Below are 18,030 nucleotides of genomic sequence, written 5' to 3'. Positions count from 1 at the left end.
AATATTTTTTTAATGTTTGTCAAAGCTGAAAAATCCACTTTCACATGAGTACGTGGTTGAACGGAATCAATACCGTTTGGTTAGCACAAAGCAATGTAGCTTTTACTGTGACCACTAGAGGGCAGTCTGATATAGCCCAATGTGTCATTAGTGGTAGTGCATGGAGGCTCCTGACTGCTGCTATATTTATATTCTAGTTTACAGTGTTGTCACGCTGTTTAAAAAAAAAAAAACCGTCAAGTACCTTTTATGCTAATTTGCGTACCCCACTTTGGGAACCTAGGGTTTAGGACATCCTCAGATCTCAGAAAACCTCAGTCATTGGTCAGACCAAACACTGTCAAATTAAACGTTTTATTTTGAAGAAACAGGAAATGCCGTGACATCATCAATACGAGAGCCAGCTGAAAGCTGTTATTTCCTATTTATTTTTTAAAGGTTAAGATATATCAATGTTGTATTTAACTATGTATTTATTAATCAATCAATACATTGATGTATCTTAACTTTGAGAAAATAAAAGGAAATAACAATTTTTCAACTTCCTTAGTCATGTTTCCGGTTCCTTGACCTTCCATCTTAAAAATCACTTCTGAAAACATTTAACATCCACTCATTCATTCCTGTTTTTAACTGATGTTCTTTTTTATATTTATGTTTTTGCTGCTGTTGTTTTAACCAATAAAGTGTTTTTCAGTTTCTTGAAAAGTGCTTTTAAATAAAATGTATAAATATTATTATGATTATAAAAATAAAACGCCATGGTGCGTTTTACAGGCTGAAGCCATAGAGTCTGATGACTTTTATTTTGAAGTTTCATTTGACAGAGGTTTCGCTGAGTCATGAGTCCATTTGGTTCGATAAATGACAGGTTTTGCTGAGTCACGATACCTCACTCTGAACCTGAGGAAGTCCTAAAATGTAGCGTAATTCTCACTTCTCATCAGTTTTTGTCTCGTGAAACAACAACAGACACGGTTACGACCACCAGCAGCAGACTGACAGTCACCAGGACCACAGACACCATCCTACACACGTGTTTCCTTCTCTCTTCTGATTCTTTCTTCTTCAGTAATGAGTCAAACCCTGGGGTGTAGAGGTCCTCCAACCAGAAGTCTAGATCAGTGGGGGTCTTCAGCTCCTATTTATAAACACAAATACAGTTATTGATCTCTGATTATTGGACATTATTCATACGTAGATTGGTTTTACTTTTAGTCGATAATTTGTCAAAACACAAAACAAAACTAGAGACGTGTTGGAGTCCTGTGTGAGACCTGAACGCATCCACTTCCTGTTTAATGCTCCTTTATTAATATATCTATATATAAAACAACAGTAATGTATTTATGAGTAATATGTTAACTTTGTGCCACTATCAGGACTAATAACTAATCACTTTGTTTCAGATTTGTTTGTTTTTCTATTAAAACTGTTTTTCTTATTGTATTTAATGAGATTAAATATAAATAAATATAATAAAACTATCACAATAGTTATTTCTTTGTACCAACATTTATTATTCAAGACGTGCACAGAGTATTAGTACTGAGTACACGTACTGAGTATAAATAGTAAGTATTAGTACTGAATATAAGTACAAGTATTGAGTATTATTAATGAATATGAGTACTGAGCATTTTGACTGAATATAAGTACATAGTATAAATACTGAGTATTAGTACATAGTACTGAATAAAAGTACATAATGAGTGTTAGTCAGTAGTAATATTCAGTACTCATATTATTTACTGAGTATTAGTACATATATTAGTATCAGTGTTTTTATTGGTATTAGTATTATATTATTATTATCACATTGGTACATATACTTAGTACTGACTGAGTATTAGTACATAGTATTGGTTCTCAGTACTGCAGTGTTGTTCAGCTTTATGAATAAAAGTGATGATTTTTGGTGTATTTTGATCCTGTAGTTTTTGAGTTTGTAATACTTAGTATTTAGAGTTTTGTTATTAAACGTTCTCTGTAGTTCCTTCACTCGTCCACACCTGCACATGACAACGTGTGTGACCTTTACTGACCTTCAGGTAATGAGCTAAGGTTCCATGTGAGTCGAAGTCCTGGACGGTCCAGGAGGGCGTGGCCTTGTGGTTCTGTGTGTTCTGTGATGTGGACTCAGAGAACAAAGGGTTCCTTTTGATGTTGGACTTCAAAGTGATGGGAGTGATGTGTTTCTCCAGGTATCGGTCCACAAACATCACAGGACGGTCCAGGTATCGGTCCACGAACCACACAGGGTGGTCGTCTGAGGGCGGAGCAGAGCCGTCAGTCTGAGGCTGGTCTTCATTCTGCACAACAAACATTAATAATCAAACGTTAATAAATACATACAGTGATGATTGTTTAAAAAACATCACTTTTATTCATTTTATTCCAGTGGAGACTTTACTGACTGCACTGGTTTCCATCAAAATAATGTAGAAACAAGTGGAAAATGAACCGGTTAAAAAACAACAATTTCATTCTTTGTAATAACACAAACACCGCAAATAAATAAATCAATAAATAAATTGAAAATAAAAAACAATAAATGATTATTAGACCCAGAGACAAGCTACAATGGCCTCATGTAAAGGATTTTTTAAACCTTTGTCTGCACATGCTGTCAGAAGTCAACACAATCTTTATAACACAGTAATGCATGTTTTGTTACTGCAACTAAATAAATGAATTTATTTTATTGCATAATTGTGACCATCACCAGCCCTCCATAAGGAAGGGTAAGAAATACTTTATTAAAGGGAGAATATAAAAAGGGAGAGCAGTGTTACACCTGGGTGGGGAGGAAGGGAACAGGGAAGAGGGAGTCAGGGTAGGGAAGAGTTGATTATTTTAAAGTGAGAGTGAGATGTGAAGTTATAGTTGTGTATATTATGTTGTGTAATCAAACCAGTGTGGTGACCAGTGTGTAGCTTAGGTATAATGGTGGTGGCTGTGGACAGTAAAAAATAAAACAGGTATTTAGGATCAACGTGTCTAAAGTTAAACCCACTACGAGTTTTATCCCACAGTCTAAGACAGTGATTCTCAACTGGTTGGTCGGGACCCAAAAGTGGGTCGCGGACCTGTATTCTGTGGGTCGCGAACAGTTGATCAAAAACAAATAAATACTTAAAGTCTGTCATGTTGGACTTGTCTTTTATTTTGAAAAAAATGTTTTCTTTTGACATGCATGCTGTGAAGTGCATGTTGCGCAGGAAAATATATAGATTTATGTTTTAAAAAAGAGAATGTGTGTTTTCAACAGCTATTTTTGAAAAACGTGGGTCGCGATTTAATGGCTGTGGAAAAATGTGGGTCCCAGGGTAAAACTAGTTGAGAACCCCTGTTCTAAGACATGCCAGTGCATCATAGACCAACGTATGTGTGAGAACAGCTACTGTAAACCCAAGCACACACACAGTGTGTGTGTGTGTGTGTGTGTGTGTGTGTGTGTGTGTGTGTGTATGTGTGTGTGTGTGTGTGTGTGTGTGTGTGTGTGTGTGTGTACCTGTGTGTACAGCCTATTGCTCCACCCTCTCTGTGTATCTTGATGTGTTACTGGTAACGTCCCAGCGTCCAACTGGAGCAGCTTCAGTGGGTTGTTGTTGTTGGGCAGAGCAGAGACGTCCATGCTCCTGTAGAACCACTGCTGCTGCTACTGCTCCGTGTCCAGGGTCACCAACACTAGCACTAGCATTAGCACTAATGTGGAATAATTCATGAGCAGCAGATAGTGTAACATTAGCACACGCTCATTGTCACTTTAATGCCAGTTGGTAGGAAGCTCTGTGACACCAGTGAAACCAGTGACCATCAGTGTTAATGCTCACCTGTAGCTTTTTCAGCTTCTCTTCTTTCTTCACTAACAGACGATAAAACGTCTCCAACTTTACGTCTGATGAGGAACTCAGAAGGTTCCTTTGGTTCTTTTGTTCTGTCGGAGTTTTGAGGTGATTGTATATGAGAGACATAGTCAGAGGTTTAGCTTTAATCAATCAATCACAAATGAACAGGTACTGATCTAAACACAGCTGTGTGGGCCTCAGGGTTGGCTCACTCCTGGGCCCCGAACCTAGTTTTCTTAGCATTTGGATTCTATGTTGTTATCTAGTGTTTCTCCTCCCTTGGCTGCACATGGCTGGGTCATGTGACTTCCTTTGTTACGAAACGTAAAACATTAGTGATTGTCAGGGTCAAACTAAGCATAGATTTATAAAGTTTATATCTAACAGTATTATTTTAATTAGAAGATGTTTGACATTTAGAAATCAAACAATCGATTTATTGTACGACAAGAAAAATGTATTTGTATAGCACATTTCATACACATCATTGTAGTTAGTTAAATATGACATTTACTGTTGATTTAAAGCAATAGAAATTATGTTCAAGATTATTGATTGATTCATTATTATTTATCATTAAGGGGGTTTATTAGTGTCTGCTTTATTTGACTTATTAGGTATTTTTATATGAGTTGTTTAATGTGTATTAAGTTTAGTATTTAAAACAGAATTATTCTTATTTGTTAATTATTTAGATTGTGTGCATTTGGCTCAAACTGTCTTTTTTAGTGTTAATCTAAGTGTCGTAGTTATTTAAATCTGATTTGTCTCATTGCTTACGTACTGTGTTATTGTTATATTTACATTCATTTGAAATCAGATGTTCTAAAACTGTTTGTTCCAAAAAATAGGCTTTGAGAAAGTTGACCTGGATATATTTTATTATTATAGTTAAATAAGAACTATTCCACATTTAATGACAGTATGTTAAAAAAAAATAATTAAAAAAAACCATGAATAATAATCCATATTTACAGGTTCTTTGGTTTTCAGGTGATTAAATGCATTTCTTCCTGTTTGTGTCTGAAAAGTAAAAAAAAAAAAAAACGTCTCAAGAAGAAGAAGAAGAAGAAGAAGAAGAAGAAGAAGAAGAAGAAGCTCTGTAGTTTATTCTATTTTTATCTAAAACTCGTTCCTCTGATGATTTCTGACCGTTAACGTGTGTCACGTGCTCACTCTGGGATCCCAGGCTCGTGCCCGCTGACACACGCACGCGGCCCGTGTGGCTGCGGGGGGGTGTGGCTCGTGCACGGAGGTTGCGCAGTTCTCCTCCGCCCGTGGGCGGGGCTTAGCTGGAGTCTGACCAATGAGGAGCGCGGTGCAGTTTGCACATGTCCGATGTCGTCACCGGGAGCTCTGCTCGGCTGTGCCCGGTGTCCTGCTCCTCATCCCGGACTCAACATGGACCAGCACCGGCCTGGAGCCCCGGGCCTCAGCCCTGCGGTAAGACCGAGCCCCGGGTCCGGTGTGTGTGTGTGTGTGTGCGGTGCAGAGAGGAGGGGAGGCCGTGCACGTACCGACACACAGCCGCGCACGCGCACAGCCATGGTGTGGACGTGCACGGAGGGAGCGCGTTCCGACCGGACGGGCCTTCGATTACACGCGCACGGGGAAGCTCGTGAATCCTCGGGATGTGTTTGTGATGCACGATGTATCGATTCATCGATTTATATCGGCCTGTTCACCGCAGTGCACTGACATCATCACATCAGTGTGTGCGTGCGTGTGTGCGGGCACGTATATGTGTGTGCGCTGCAGTGCTTTCTGCAGCACACACACACACACACACACACTGACAGTCTGTCCTCTGAGATGTTCCTACAAACCAAACGCTTTATTGCGTGCACAGTTTTGTCACACACACACACACACACATCCATACCTTCTGGTCTGTGGTTCATCGTCTCCACACATATGAACATCTTCATGCTAACAAAAGCTAGCCTAGCATGGAGCTTCATACTCGATTACTCAGGAGTTACTTATCATACGCGTCAGAAGCTAATGTTCACACAGGATGGATGTTCTAGTGATTCCACAGTGTTCTCCACCAATAGGATTTGAACTTTGTGTCGGGTCCTTTGGTTGGTGGTGAATGTTGGTTGAAGTGGTTTGAACTGGAGCATCCAACACTGGCAAACAAACCAGTCACAAGCTGGGTTTCCATTACAGATGTTTGCAAAATAAAAGCGATATGTTTAAATGTCGTCAAAGTATATTTGTGCTTTAAATGTGTTTCCATTGAACGTTTTGGGCTGGAGGCTCGCAACTCCCGCGAAATCTCATCTCGCGAGACTTTGGTGTAGGAAGTCGTACGTTCCAAACCTTTCTTTAAGTCTGCGTTCCTTTGTTGTTTCACGTCTAATGTGGCAGTAATATGTATAATAAGTAATAACATTAAGAAAAAGAGAGCAGTGGTCATGTGACCAGGTACGTCACGTTCTATGACGTGTATTTGCAGAAAGTGTTTCTATTGCTCGTTTGCAACACATTTCAATCTGAAATTCCTCCTCATCAAAGCGTAAAAACTTTTTTTCAATATTTCAGTGTTTTTTTTTTAAAATTTGGATGTTTCCATCAGCAGTTTTAATTGCATTTCCCAGGGTAATAGAAACACAGCTACAGTTTAACGTGAGGTGCTGGAGCACGGTTTCAGATCCCAGCCAGCGTCCGTTAGCATTGCTAGCTTATCACGGTTCTCTCCAGCACTGTTGAGCATAGCCGCCCCCGATGTTGTAATTTTGCTCCCCTACGGAGTGATGGCTTCCCCCATGCTCCGTTTTCAGCAACGTAGGGGGGTTTTTCTGTTTTTTTATTCGGTACCATCGTAATAATTGTTGCACACTTAACAAAAAAGGAACTTCCAGGCGTGCACGTATTGTTTGTTCCGCTGTGCGCGGAGTTCGCTGGAGTGAGTTTGAGCCTTAAACCGTCAAGCTTCAACCAGACATAGCGTGTAGTATCACATAAAGCTGCTCGTCATGTTTATAACTGAACAAATCATTCTACATGCGCGCACACAGATATGAATAGTGTGTGGTTGAAACGTGTTCATGTTTAAAGAGACATCGGCTTCATTCAGGTTCAGGCCGTGTTCTGTTTACATCCTCCTCTTTGTAACCAATAATCACTGTCCACTATATATAAACAGTGTGTGTGTGTGGGGGCGTGTCCATAACAGTCCCAATGTTACTCTAACTACATTCATCATGTTCCTTGACCAATTGATTTGATTTCATTCTATTTCAAACATGAACACAACAGCAGTGTATTTACCACAATGAAAATAATCAATAATAATAATAATAATAGTAATTAAAAAAAAAATCAAACAAAGCAAAGTGAGAATAAATGGTTACAAAATCCTGCACGTGAAGTCTTTACATGTTTGAAAAGGATTAGGAGGAAGTATAAATCTATATGATCCTACCCCTTGTTATAACAAATAACTTTTTCCTTTAAAGTAAGACAGTAACAAGTTGTAAAAAAAAAAAACAACTTTAGCTTTACTTCACTAAATTTCAAAATGTTCCCCCTACGCTGTGAAATATTCCTGGTGAGAATCTTGCATTCTATTCTAGATTTTACAGGAAGTCAATCCTGAAGTTATGATAACGTCATCTGCTCTTATCTGTTAGAACTGATACCTTTTAATGTTACTGAGACGTCCAGACAATAAAGAAGTAAAGTAATGGGGTGCGAATGTAATAAAGTCCCTCAACCTTTTTGTGGAGGTGGTTAAAGGCAGTGTTTGAAACTTGCCACAGTGCCACAGTAATGTCATCCAGAAAGCCCACTCGGTCGCATAGTTGGTCTTTGAAATGTTTCAGACCAAAATAACTTGATTTTTAAAGGAAGTTGAGCAAATTGGACATTTAGCAGATGTGTGATTGAGTTGGATTCACCTTGTGTTACAGTGAATATTTATCTGTCAAATAACATAGAAATGCAGAATCTAAAACTGAATTCACCCATTATAACTCACATGTTCACAGAAATAGTGAAGAATGAGAAAAAGCCTTTCTTTGTAGCTGTAACCTCTAACTGTAAGCCATTTTTAGCTTGTCACAGTTTTACAGTTAAACTTCAAGGGACACATCAAAGGCACACGAGAAAACCAGACGGAAACAAATTGAATATACTTAGAAAAGACTGATGAAGTGTAATGTAATTGAGTCTGTTGACAAACCTAAATGATTTGACTTGTATCTTTATCTTTTCAGGGACCTTCTTCACGAAAGCAACTTGATGGAGAAAGATAAAGGAATCTGTTTAAGATGACACGTACACATCCACCTGACTTACTGGTTTCAACTGTAAAACAAGATACTAAAGTAATCCCAACATCTTCCCTTTCTGACGACTCAAACTTCTCCAAACAATGTGATAAGACGGTGGAGGACGGGAAGAGAGAAGTCAACAAGAGGTACTGCCACGATTCCTTGGAATACTTCAATCAGGCGATGGAGTCTCCGTACAGAAAGGTTGACAGGCAGGCGGCTCACCCCGAGGTTGCCTGGAACGCTTTGGGTCGCCAGCAGAAGTATCGCTTTTCTGCCCCGGACATTTATAGCCATAGGTTAACTCCTCAGCCGATGGCTGTAGAAATGGCCAGTGAAGTAGTCGTTCCAGAACAAAAAAGAAGAGGAAGGTCAAAAAGTGCCCCTCGTGTGCAGACAAGTATCACCCCTGTGTCTCTTGAAGGGTCTTCGTCTTCAGGAAGGAAGGGCAGAGAGGCCCAGAGGGTCACTAGAGAACCTCGCTGGAGACCAGAAGGTTCACCACGACACGAGGCAGGAAGTCGGGCTCACATGCAGGAAGTTCACCCTTTAAAGTTACAGCCTTTGAGTGACAGCAGTAGATATTACGCTGCTGATACTGGTGAGGAAGCGGGCCTGGAGAAACCAGCGACCAGCCCTCACGTTAGGTGTCGGATGGACATTAAACCCGATAACGCAGCCGCTCATCGTTCAGAAAGGAAACAAGCAGCATCTCACACTGATCCACAGTGGCAGAGGCACTACGGCGGTGGCAACCGGAGTCTAACTGTGCCTCGCCATTTTTCCTACTCCAGAACGCCGACTCCCACCGATTCCGCTGTTACGGAACGAAGACAAGCCTATCAATATTCCCGCAGCATGCCAAACAGCTACCTGCAGCCTGTGGAGAGTCCGGTGCAGAGAAGACCCTCAGCTGTGGACTACTACGGAAGAGAGCACAGAGCTCACTCCAGCCCTAGCGTGCCATCAAAGTTCTTTTATGCTGACGACTCGTGTAGATACGTGACTACAGCTCCTCCACAACCAAGTTCATACATTCATGATGAACGTTACGTACCCGGACAAGCATATACTCCCAAAGCTCAGTATATGCAAGAACCAAGGACTCGAATAGTACACGCTGTAGCACCACGATCATATTTTACTGAAATGGAGCCTTATCCATATTCTGTGCAGACACGTTACCCCAAACCCTATGCAACAACTGAAACCAACCCATACATCGTACAGACGCCGCCTACGAGAATATTCTATGGGGAAGACCCGAGGTCTTACCAAATTCAAAGTGCTCCAACAAGGTCTTATTACCCCAGTGACGTGTATGCAATGCCACCAGAGCACCATGTGCCAGTGAGGGCCTATTACACGGAGGGTCGCAGACACGCACGAGTACTTCAGGCTCAGACAGAGGACTGGTACGGCTCCGATGCATCTGGTTACTCCACCAATCCAGCTTCCTATGTGTCTCAAATGACCCCAACCAGAGTAAGGCAGGAGCCAACTGCAACCTCGTGGTATGCAAGCCCATGTGTGGAGCCTCAAAGGATTGGCACAGAGTCAAAATCCTACTCCAGGTCTTGGGACAATATTCTCAACTCGCGCGTTGAAAGGGAACAACCTATTTCTGTGCAAAGAGGCCAGAGTTTTAACGACCTTTTAGACTCCAAGAAACCTCCCACTGCCAAAAGTGACAAACCTGAACCAGTTGTTGTAAATCTCTCGAGTTCCCCCCGACGTTATGCAGCCTTATCCCTGTCTGATAACTCATTGATCGACAAAAGTCCAACAGAAACATCCAAGAGCACCACTGACAAGCTTTGGTTCGTCACACCTGAGATAACAATCACAGATAATGATATTCGATCGGGGACCCTAAATAAGGCAGAGGGACGATCTGCCAGTTGGGATATTCTTAATTCCCGAAGTGCAGAGAGTCCAAAAATGTCTCACAACAACTTTGAGGGCTTGACCAAAGAGAATCCTCGTGACAACACGTCCCTGCAGCAAAGCCTTGAACAACTCGATGAGCTTCTAGCCGACCTTGTCACAGACTATAAACCACCCAGTAGAAGAGCTAGTGAGGACATCTTGGACCAATTAAAGAAGTTGATCGATGAAGAAGAAGCCGTGTGCCTGTCAAGAAAGAACTCAAAAGCAGAACCGGAAGAACCTGTCGTGCTGGACAAGCAGCCTACATCAATCAGAATGAATCTAGATTCTTTTCGAGATATCGATGGTGCGAGTGACGCGATGAAGAGTGCAGACGAATGTTCTCCAGATCAAAGCCCAGATGAAGATGATACAATGATGTGTTCCAACAACAAGTGCAGAAGAACAGAGACCCTGTTCAACGCTTGCCTGTATTTCAAATCCTGCCACAGCTGTTACACGTACTACTGCTCCCGGAACTGTCGCAGAGAAGACTGGGACATCCATAAAGAAAGCTGTCTGTACGGAAGAATTGGTAGCACATGTCGTCACGTTATTAAATACTGCCGAGAGACTTCAGACGTCCACAAAGCCTTCTCCCGCATTGCCAAAGTTGGGTACCTTTCTCGAGGAAGAGGAGTTCTGTTTCTTGGGTTTCCCAATCCTGCCTCATCAAGTAACTTTCTCATGTATGGCTTGGATAGTCTCCTGATGTCACCTACGTATCTGTCTCTACGAGAGCTGGAGAGCTTCAAAGACAACTTAGGGGAACATTGCAAAGAGCTCAACGAAGCCGGAAAAGAGTACGATCCGAACGAATGTTTCATCTTGAATGTTTCCATTGCTGTTGGCGACCAGTTACCCGACGGTCCTTCACCCAGGAACCAAACTCCTACTGTCAGAAAATATGCAAAAGTAGCATTAGCATCCTTCAGTCCTGAAAAGAAAGTTCACAAGAAGGAGGACGACATGGAAACGTTGATCCTGACTCCGCCCCCAGGAACGGCAGATATTGACAAAGAAGGAGAGGAAGGTCGAAAAGCCAGAGAAATCTGCTTCATCAATATTCAAAGAGAACTTAGAATACGCGGCATTTTCTTACGCTACGAATACCCACAAGTGTATATGCAGCTGTGTGATTTTGTGGAAAACAACAGAAGGTTCACGCCCACCACTATTTATCCCATTGATAAACGGACTGGGAAACAGTTCATGTGCATGATAATGGCTGCATCAGAACCCAGGACCCTGGACTGGGTCGGGACCCCACACCTCCTCGACGACATCATTTAACCACACCTTTTATTGTAAATATATATGTATAGATTTACATATATATTGTTACACTTTTTTATATACCGATTCAAAATGAAAACATTTGTAGGCAAGTATTTTGCTATCAAAATGTCACTTTTCCTTAGCGTTGCTCTTTCCTTTAGAATAATCATAAATCATCGTAGACTACATTTATCGTTTTATAAATGTCACTACAAATTTACAACATCTAACTTTAATCGAACGTGGTTCATGGAATTTTGGGCAAAACCAGAATTAAGTTGAAATGTTGAGAATAAAGTCAAAATGTTGAAATATATAGTCTAGATTTAAGTTGAAAAGTTTATCGAAATTTTAATTTAAAAAAAACGCCTCAAAATACTGATCCAAGTCAGCTTCCGTAGATTTGGCAAACCTTCCACTTCTATCACGATATTGTATTTTGAGTTCATTTTCACTTGCGATTTTAATCTCGTCTTGTTGACTTAAATCTAGACATTATATTTCAACTTTAATCTTGACATTTCAACTTAATTCTTGATTTGCCCAAAATTATTTTCTACATCCAACTTGGCTCAAATCTGCTTCCGTAATAGGTTAAATAAAACTGCGACAAAATCCCAAAACTTAAAATAAGCTTCATTTGATTAAATATTTATGTCCTGAACATTCTGATGTCACTTATTAGTTCACCTGCTTTTGTCTAGATCAGGGATGGAAATGATGAGCCACGGTTCGCGACGCATCTGTTGTGATTTGTCTCAGTTCTAAGAGCCGTCTGTGAACAACGGGAGCTGGCTCGTGATTGTTTTAGTTTTTCTGTAAAAACAGCACACGATTGGCCGATATATGTGGTTATAGAGTATAATGGAGATCGGTGGGATCTCCACTGTGGAAATGGGAGGAGCTACAGGCACACAGAGATCAGTGAGCACAGCACAGAGAAGATGCTATGCATAATAACACGGAAACAACAGAGTAGAATGGTTAGAGGTAGTGATGCACCCACATTTTGGCTAAAGAAAATTTTCGGCTGAAAACCAAAAATGCAGTTTTGGGCCTTTTTCAGACAAGAATTTTTGGGGGCCTAAATTTCGAAACACTTTTCTCACCAAAACAGGATGTTGTACAGACGTGAGCAAACATCGCGGTCAACATGGGCGTTTGTCTGGAAATGGGACTTTCTGTTTTTGGCCTTGGGTTTTCTCATTTTCGGTTTCAGCCAAGAATTTTCATTTCGGTGCATCAAAAAAAACAGGTTCATTAAATCCCGCCTACTGTTCCTACTGCAAATTGCCAGAATCCACTGCGGCTGATGGAAAAGAACCAATAAGAGCCAGGATTGTGTTTGATGGACTGTCTAACAGCTGTTGATCACAGCTCCTCCTCGGCTAGCGTTAGCATCAACAGCTTACACTTATAAAGGTGCGTTTACACCAAACGCGACTGCAGTCACGTGATGAGTCGCTTGAACATAGTCACGTCGCTTGAGAGGGGAGATAACTTGAGCTGGAGTCATTTACATTGATTATAATGTTATCTCGTTGCTTCAGTCGCGGTCGGTGTGAACGCACCTTTTGTTGTGTGGTTTACTGGTCATTTAGCAATATTCACACCAGCCTCCTCTGGGGGGAGGGACTTTGGAGGCAGGCAGGAGAGGGAGGGGGAGGGATCTGAAAGTTGTACTTGTTCAAATGTAATGCTAAGTCCTCTCTCTCCTCCACAAGTTACCGACTGCAGCTTTAAAGGAATGAGAGAAAGAAGTTTGGACATTAGACAACATTAAATATCACACAAACTTCACAATCAGACACGTAGGTATGAGAGTTGTGCAATAACGAGACCTTTTTTATTTTATCATTGATTATTCTACAGTTCTGTATTATGTTAAGTAGAAAAATTTAAAGTTATAAATACTAAATACAACTGTTTTAAATTTTAAAAAAAAACAATTCCATAGCTAATTTGGTTAAAAATAATGTTAAATAAATAAATAAATGATACAAAAACATAAGAAATAGCTAAATATTTCTAACCTTTCTTTTGAACAACTGTGTTGGTCTATTCAGGCTTCATCTCCTGTTATTTAATAACTAATAATTAATTACTGAATAATCAACGCTGCTAATTAGTGCATGAAATATGTCTCTAAGCATTGAACTTTAACTGTACACATAAACACTAAAATATAAAAATGGCTGCTAGATTGGACAGAAAGAGTTAATTTCCATCCCTGTTTTAGATTTTACTGTATATTATTAACTGAGAAGGAATAAAATATTTGCAAAAGGCTAAAAAATGCCTCTAAAATGTGTCCCAGAATCGTCAGACACGTCAGACACGTTAATCTGCACAAAAATATAAAGTATTCAGATTTAAGAAAGATATTTAAAAATAATTCCAATGTTTTACTTTGTCAAATGAAAAAAAAAATCAGAAAAAGCAAAACAGTTGCAATAGATTTAGATCTGCATGCTCAAAACTTTAGTATATTTAAAAAATGACGGAAACAGCACAATTATTTAAGATTTATGTTTAAATTCAGTGGAGTTTACGTAAACATGAATTCTTTCAGAAATATTTATTAAAAGTAAATAAAAATGTGTTCCTTAATGTGAGGATTTGAACGTCCCACTAATAGACATTCAATTGTTTATTTATTGATTTATTTGCTAAACTCGTCAAACTGGCAAAAGTCAGTGTTAGATTACTGATGAAATTAATGTGAATCTTTTTTGTTTTTAATGCGACACAGACAGATGTGTATATTTTTATTATTTATCTGAAGCTGAAGGAGAAGTTAATATTCTATTGTTATTCCATTGTTTCATCCACTGGTGTTGCTGCTTTTATTAGTTAAAAAAAGTATATTGTAATCTTTAACGTTTTACACAGGAAAAACCTTTTTATTTCTGACCATATTGATATTTTCATATCCAGTCTAATATAGGTGTATCATGCAGAAAATATGAAATATTATTTTCTTAGCTAGATATTTTCTATGCAACATAAGTTAAAATACTGCAGAGACTTGGCAGCTTTATATACATATATCATATTGTTTTCTATCACATTCTGTTTACAGATGTTGAAATAACGTAGGAACATGGTTGTTGTTGCTTCTGTCAGAATGAGAAAGTTGTTTCCTGAGAATCCTTTATTTATTTATTTATTTTCAGAGCATAATGTGAATCTTTCCTCTGGTGATCAATATGTGGAGTGCAGACCCTCAGCTGTAGCAGTGTTGGACTCTAAGAGCTCTCTGTGGATTCTTGGTGCTAGTTTCCAACTGCATGTTGGTGTCTCCTGTTTAGTTTCAAACACTGTGAATAGCAAAAAACTAATTTTCTATTATTGGATGAATGCAATTGCCTGACAGTGACGTTATTACGGTTTCTAAAAGGAGTGAAAAAGTTACAAACATGGTGATATTTCAGGACGTTTCACTCTTTGTTCAGACCAGAAATGTAGGATCCTTTCATGTCATTTTTACAAATGGCCCATGCACTTCAGTCCTAAAAAATTCTGAAATATTTGGTGAAATAACCCAAAGTTGGGATCCAAAATAAAAATGAAAAATTGTTTTATATCCCAAGAAAGTGTAACCTTTATTTTATATCTATAAAAGCAAGGAATCTCTGTGTGTCTGTGGGTCAAATATCGCTGCAGTTCAGGGAAAGGTAGAGCTGAGACTTTCAACATGGCTGCTGCTTGGTTCAATAGTGTGCAACGTCGGATTCGTATGGACTGCAATGATATCGTTAAATTGTTTAATAAAATTGTCCACCGGGAGCGTACAATTTTATGAAATTTTAGAACTGATGACATCATCACTGTGAATTAAGCCTTTGCTGGCTTTGATCATGCGGCACAGTTGGCCTGTGGGCACAACAGAGTTACTATATTATAGAATACCAGTGCAGTGATCGTAGGAAGTATGTATATATTTAGCACTGTAATATAGGCTAGCATACATCTGTAGCTTGCTGAGAGAACTACAAATTAAGTTTCTTCTATTGATTTGTTTTTTTTAATTTCTTTTATTTTGCCTTTGAAAGAGGCCATTACGTCTCAAAATAACTTCACCAATTAATCGATCTTTATTTGTATAGCGCTAATTCATAACACGCGTTATCACAACACACTTCACAGAAAGCAGGTAAAAGACCTTACAGTTTGTTATATAATTACTTCATGACTTTGATGCTTTAGACCCACATTAGATAAATTAATTTGTGTCCTGTATTGTTAATTATTACAATATCAAATTTAATTAAAAGACCGTTATGTGGGGTGGAATTGCTAGCTAAAACGTCCAATCCTCCTCCTTTATCCTGGCTTTGGGACTCTGAGAGAAACTATGACATCATCATCAGCAAAGGAACTTATTTGAGAAAACCTGTGACATCAACAAATTTATTAATATTGCGCTGTTCTGCAAAGCCGCATTTATGAAATAATTCATGAACAGTATCATTGCAGTCCAAAGAAATCTGACGTTGCACATTCTTGAACCAAGCAGCAGCCATGTTGAAAGTCTCAGCTCTGTCTGAGCCTGATTTTCAGAGATATTTGAGGAACACACACACACAGAGATTCCTTGCTTTTTATAGATGTATAGAAGATAGACCAATGACTAATCAGCATTAGCACAAGAAAGAGCAAAGGGTTCATTTTGGGTTTTTTTGTGTATTTTTGTTCTCATTTTGCATTTTTGTAGTTGTTTCATACACGTTTCTGTTATTTTTATAGTTGGAGTTAATTTTGTGTATTTTTGTTGTCCTTTTGTGTTTTTTTTTGTTGATTTTGTTATTTTTTCTGTTTTTTGGGCTGATTTCCCTTAGGGGCCGCATGAAATTGGACCAAGTGCTGCATGTGGCCCCTGGACCACCAGTTGCCCATGTCTGCTGTAGAAGCTGAAGGACAAATACCCCCCCCCCCCCCCCCCCCCCTCACTAAATTGTCTATATCTCAAAAAGTATTAATCGGATCAAACTAAAAATGTACAGTGTGAATATTGAATAATCAAGAAACAATTGCTGAAAATTTCAGAATTTTTTGAGACTGAAGTGCGTGGGATGTTTTTGAAAGGACATGGAATGACTAATGCATCTGGTTGTGTGTGTGTTTTTATTTTAAATATAAAGAACGAAACATTTCTGTATGATTATCACATAATCAGACATTAGTAGCACACACGTGTGTTATCATTGACTGACGTTTCCCTTCCTGTAACCTTTGACCCCGCCTCCAGTTCTGTTCTTCTCCTGAGAATAGACGCTTGTTATTGGGACTTTGAATTAGAGAATGACGTGTATAGAAAAAGCTTTTGTTTGTGTCAAAGGGAGCAGAAAAAAAAAAAAACACCTCAACTGTCCAGAAAACTGCAATCGTGTATTTTTTTATACCTCCAACATAAATGTCTGCGTGTGTTTAGAAATGATATAATAAATTAAATGACAACTGTGACTTGTGTGTTCTAAAGACAAGGCTTTTATATTATTTATATATACACATACATACATATGTGCCTTCAGTTAGCTTTTAAAGTGTAACTTATTAAGGTTTTTATTATTTCTATCATACAGAACAGAATCATTAGCCTCTGGCCACATTCTATACATAGATCTATGTCCACACTGATAGAAAGTCCTTCATAGAGTGGATTAACATAGAATTGACCCATTTGAGGTCACCAGATGCCTTCAAGAAACTTAGAATATTTTCTGAACAATTTGAGCTCATTTTTCATTATTTTTTTTTACTTTTGTTCTGCAAATACACCAAACTTGTCATATTTTAACTTATTTTCATCACTTTTTCTTGCCATATTTTTGCTCCTTTTAATGTACTTTTGCTACATTTTTCCCATTTCTGTCACTTCTACATCACATTTCAATGCCTTTTCTGCACATTTTTTCTATTTTCCAGACATGTTCAGCACTTATAAACCCTTTCACACATGTTGACCCATTATTGTCACTTTTAACCTCTTATCACCATATTTCACGATTATTTTTGCCAATTTAACCACATTTACGATTTGACATGCCATTATTTGCCAGTTTAAACAAATTGTTCCCAATTTTCAAATTACATTACCCAATTTCTGCCACTTTTAAGCCAATATTGACAATTTGAACCCTTTTTTTTTGTCTGTTTTTGGGCACTCTAATTTTCAACTTTTAACCTATTTCTGTGGGTTTTAAAAATCCCATTTCACCATTTTTGTCACTTTTAACCCATTTTATTTTGTATTCAAACAAATATTTACATCTTTAGGATAACTATACACTATGGAGCAAATGATAAACTTCCTGGATATTGTGGATATTATTTTGGAGGTCGCGGGCTACAAAATGTTGAGAACCACTAGAGCGCCACATTTACACACATTTAAAACATAAAAAGATGCAATGGAATAAAAAAAAGCAAAGGTTGGTTTTAATGTTTAGTGATGCACTGTCCCCTCACACACACACACACACACACACAGTATGTGGGTCCAGGTTTTCATCTGTAAACCTTCCTCTGATTAAAAGCTGAACCTTTGATGCCTTTGATGTCACCATCAGTGCCTGATTCAGGCTGATGGTCGCTGTGAGCCAACACACACACACACACACAGAATGTAGGTCAATGCAAAGATCAGGCCTTTCCTTCAGCTGCAGGCACAGTGAATAGAACTCTCTGGA

General features: G+C 38.9%; 2 protein-coding genes across 3 annotated transcripts; one reads left to right on the top strand and one right to left on the bottom strand.

Moving 5' to 3' along the window:
- Positions 1–673: 673 nt before the first annotated feature.
- Positions 674–3,637, bottom strand: minar2 (membrane integral NOTCH2 associated receptor 2). Its single transcript, XM_028462274.1, has 3 exons — positions 3,566–3,637; positions 2,046–2,312; positions 674–1,141 (listed from the first exon to the last, which is right to left on the bottom strand). The coding sequence occupies exons 1-3, from the start codon at positions 3,635–3,637 to the stop codon at positions 944–946; spliced, it is 537 nt and encodes a 178-aa protein (XP_028318075.1). The 3' UTR covers positions 674–943.
- Positions 3,638–5,188: 1,551 nt separating this feature from the next.
- ajm1 (apical junction component 1 homolog) lies at positions 5,189–16,087 on the top strand. Of its 2 annotated transcripts, XM_028462405.1 has the most exons (3): positions 5,189–5,294; positions 8,075–11,367; positions 14,515–16,087. In XM_028462405.1, exon 2 carries the CDS (start codon positions 8,129–8,131, stop codon positions 11,351–11,353), a length of 3,225 nt encoding a protein of 1,074 aa, XP_028318206.1. In that variant the 5' UTR covers positions 5,189–5,294; positions 8,075–8,128; the 3' UTR covers positions 11,354–11,367; positions 14,515–16,087. The 2 variants fall into 2 exon arrangements, with proteins under 2 accessions (XP_028318206.1, XP_028318205.1); XM_028462404.1 differs by lacking the exon at positions 14,515–16,087 and having other exon boundaries at positions 8,075–13,174.
- Positions 16,088–18,030: the final 1,943 nt, after the last annotated feature.

Source organism: Gouania willdenowi, chromosome 12 (assembly GCF_900634775.1).
Source record: "Gouania willdenowi chromosome 12, fGouWil2.1, whole genome shotgun sequence".
Classification (NCBI taxonomy): Eukaryota; Metazoa; Chordata; class Actinopteri; order Blenniiformes; family Gobiesocidae; genus Gouania; species Gouania willdenowi.
Note: the sequence above shows the minus strand (reverse complement) of the source record. Positions and strands in the feature narration are given on the sequence as shown.

Excerpts from the sequence above, each read along its gene's own strand:
- minar2 (XM_028462274.1), bottom strand. The coding sequence starts at position 3,637 with ATGGACGTCTCTGCTCTGCCCAACAACAACAACCCACTGAAGCTGCTC. Across the intron at positions 2,313-3,565 it reads TGGACGCTGGGACGTTACCA|AATGAAGACCAGCCTCAGAC; the intron begins GTAACACATCAA and ends TTTGTTGTGCAG. Across the intron at positions 1,142-2,045 it reads CCTTAGCTCATTACCTGAAG|GAGCTGAAGACCCCCACTGA; the intron begins GTCAGTAAAGGT and ends GTTTATAAATAG.
- ajm1 (XM_028462405.1), top strand. The coding sequence starts at position 8,129 with ATGACACGTACACATCCACCTGACTTACTGGTTTCAACTGTAAAACAA.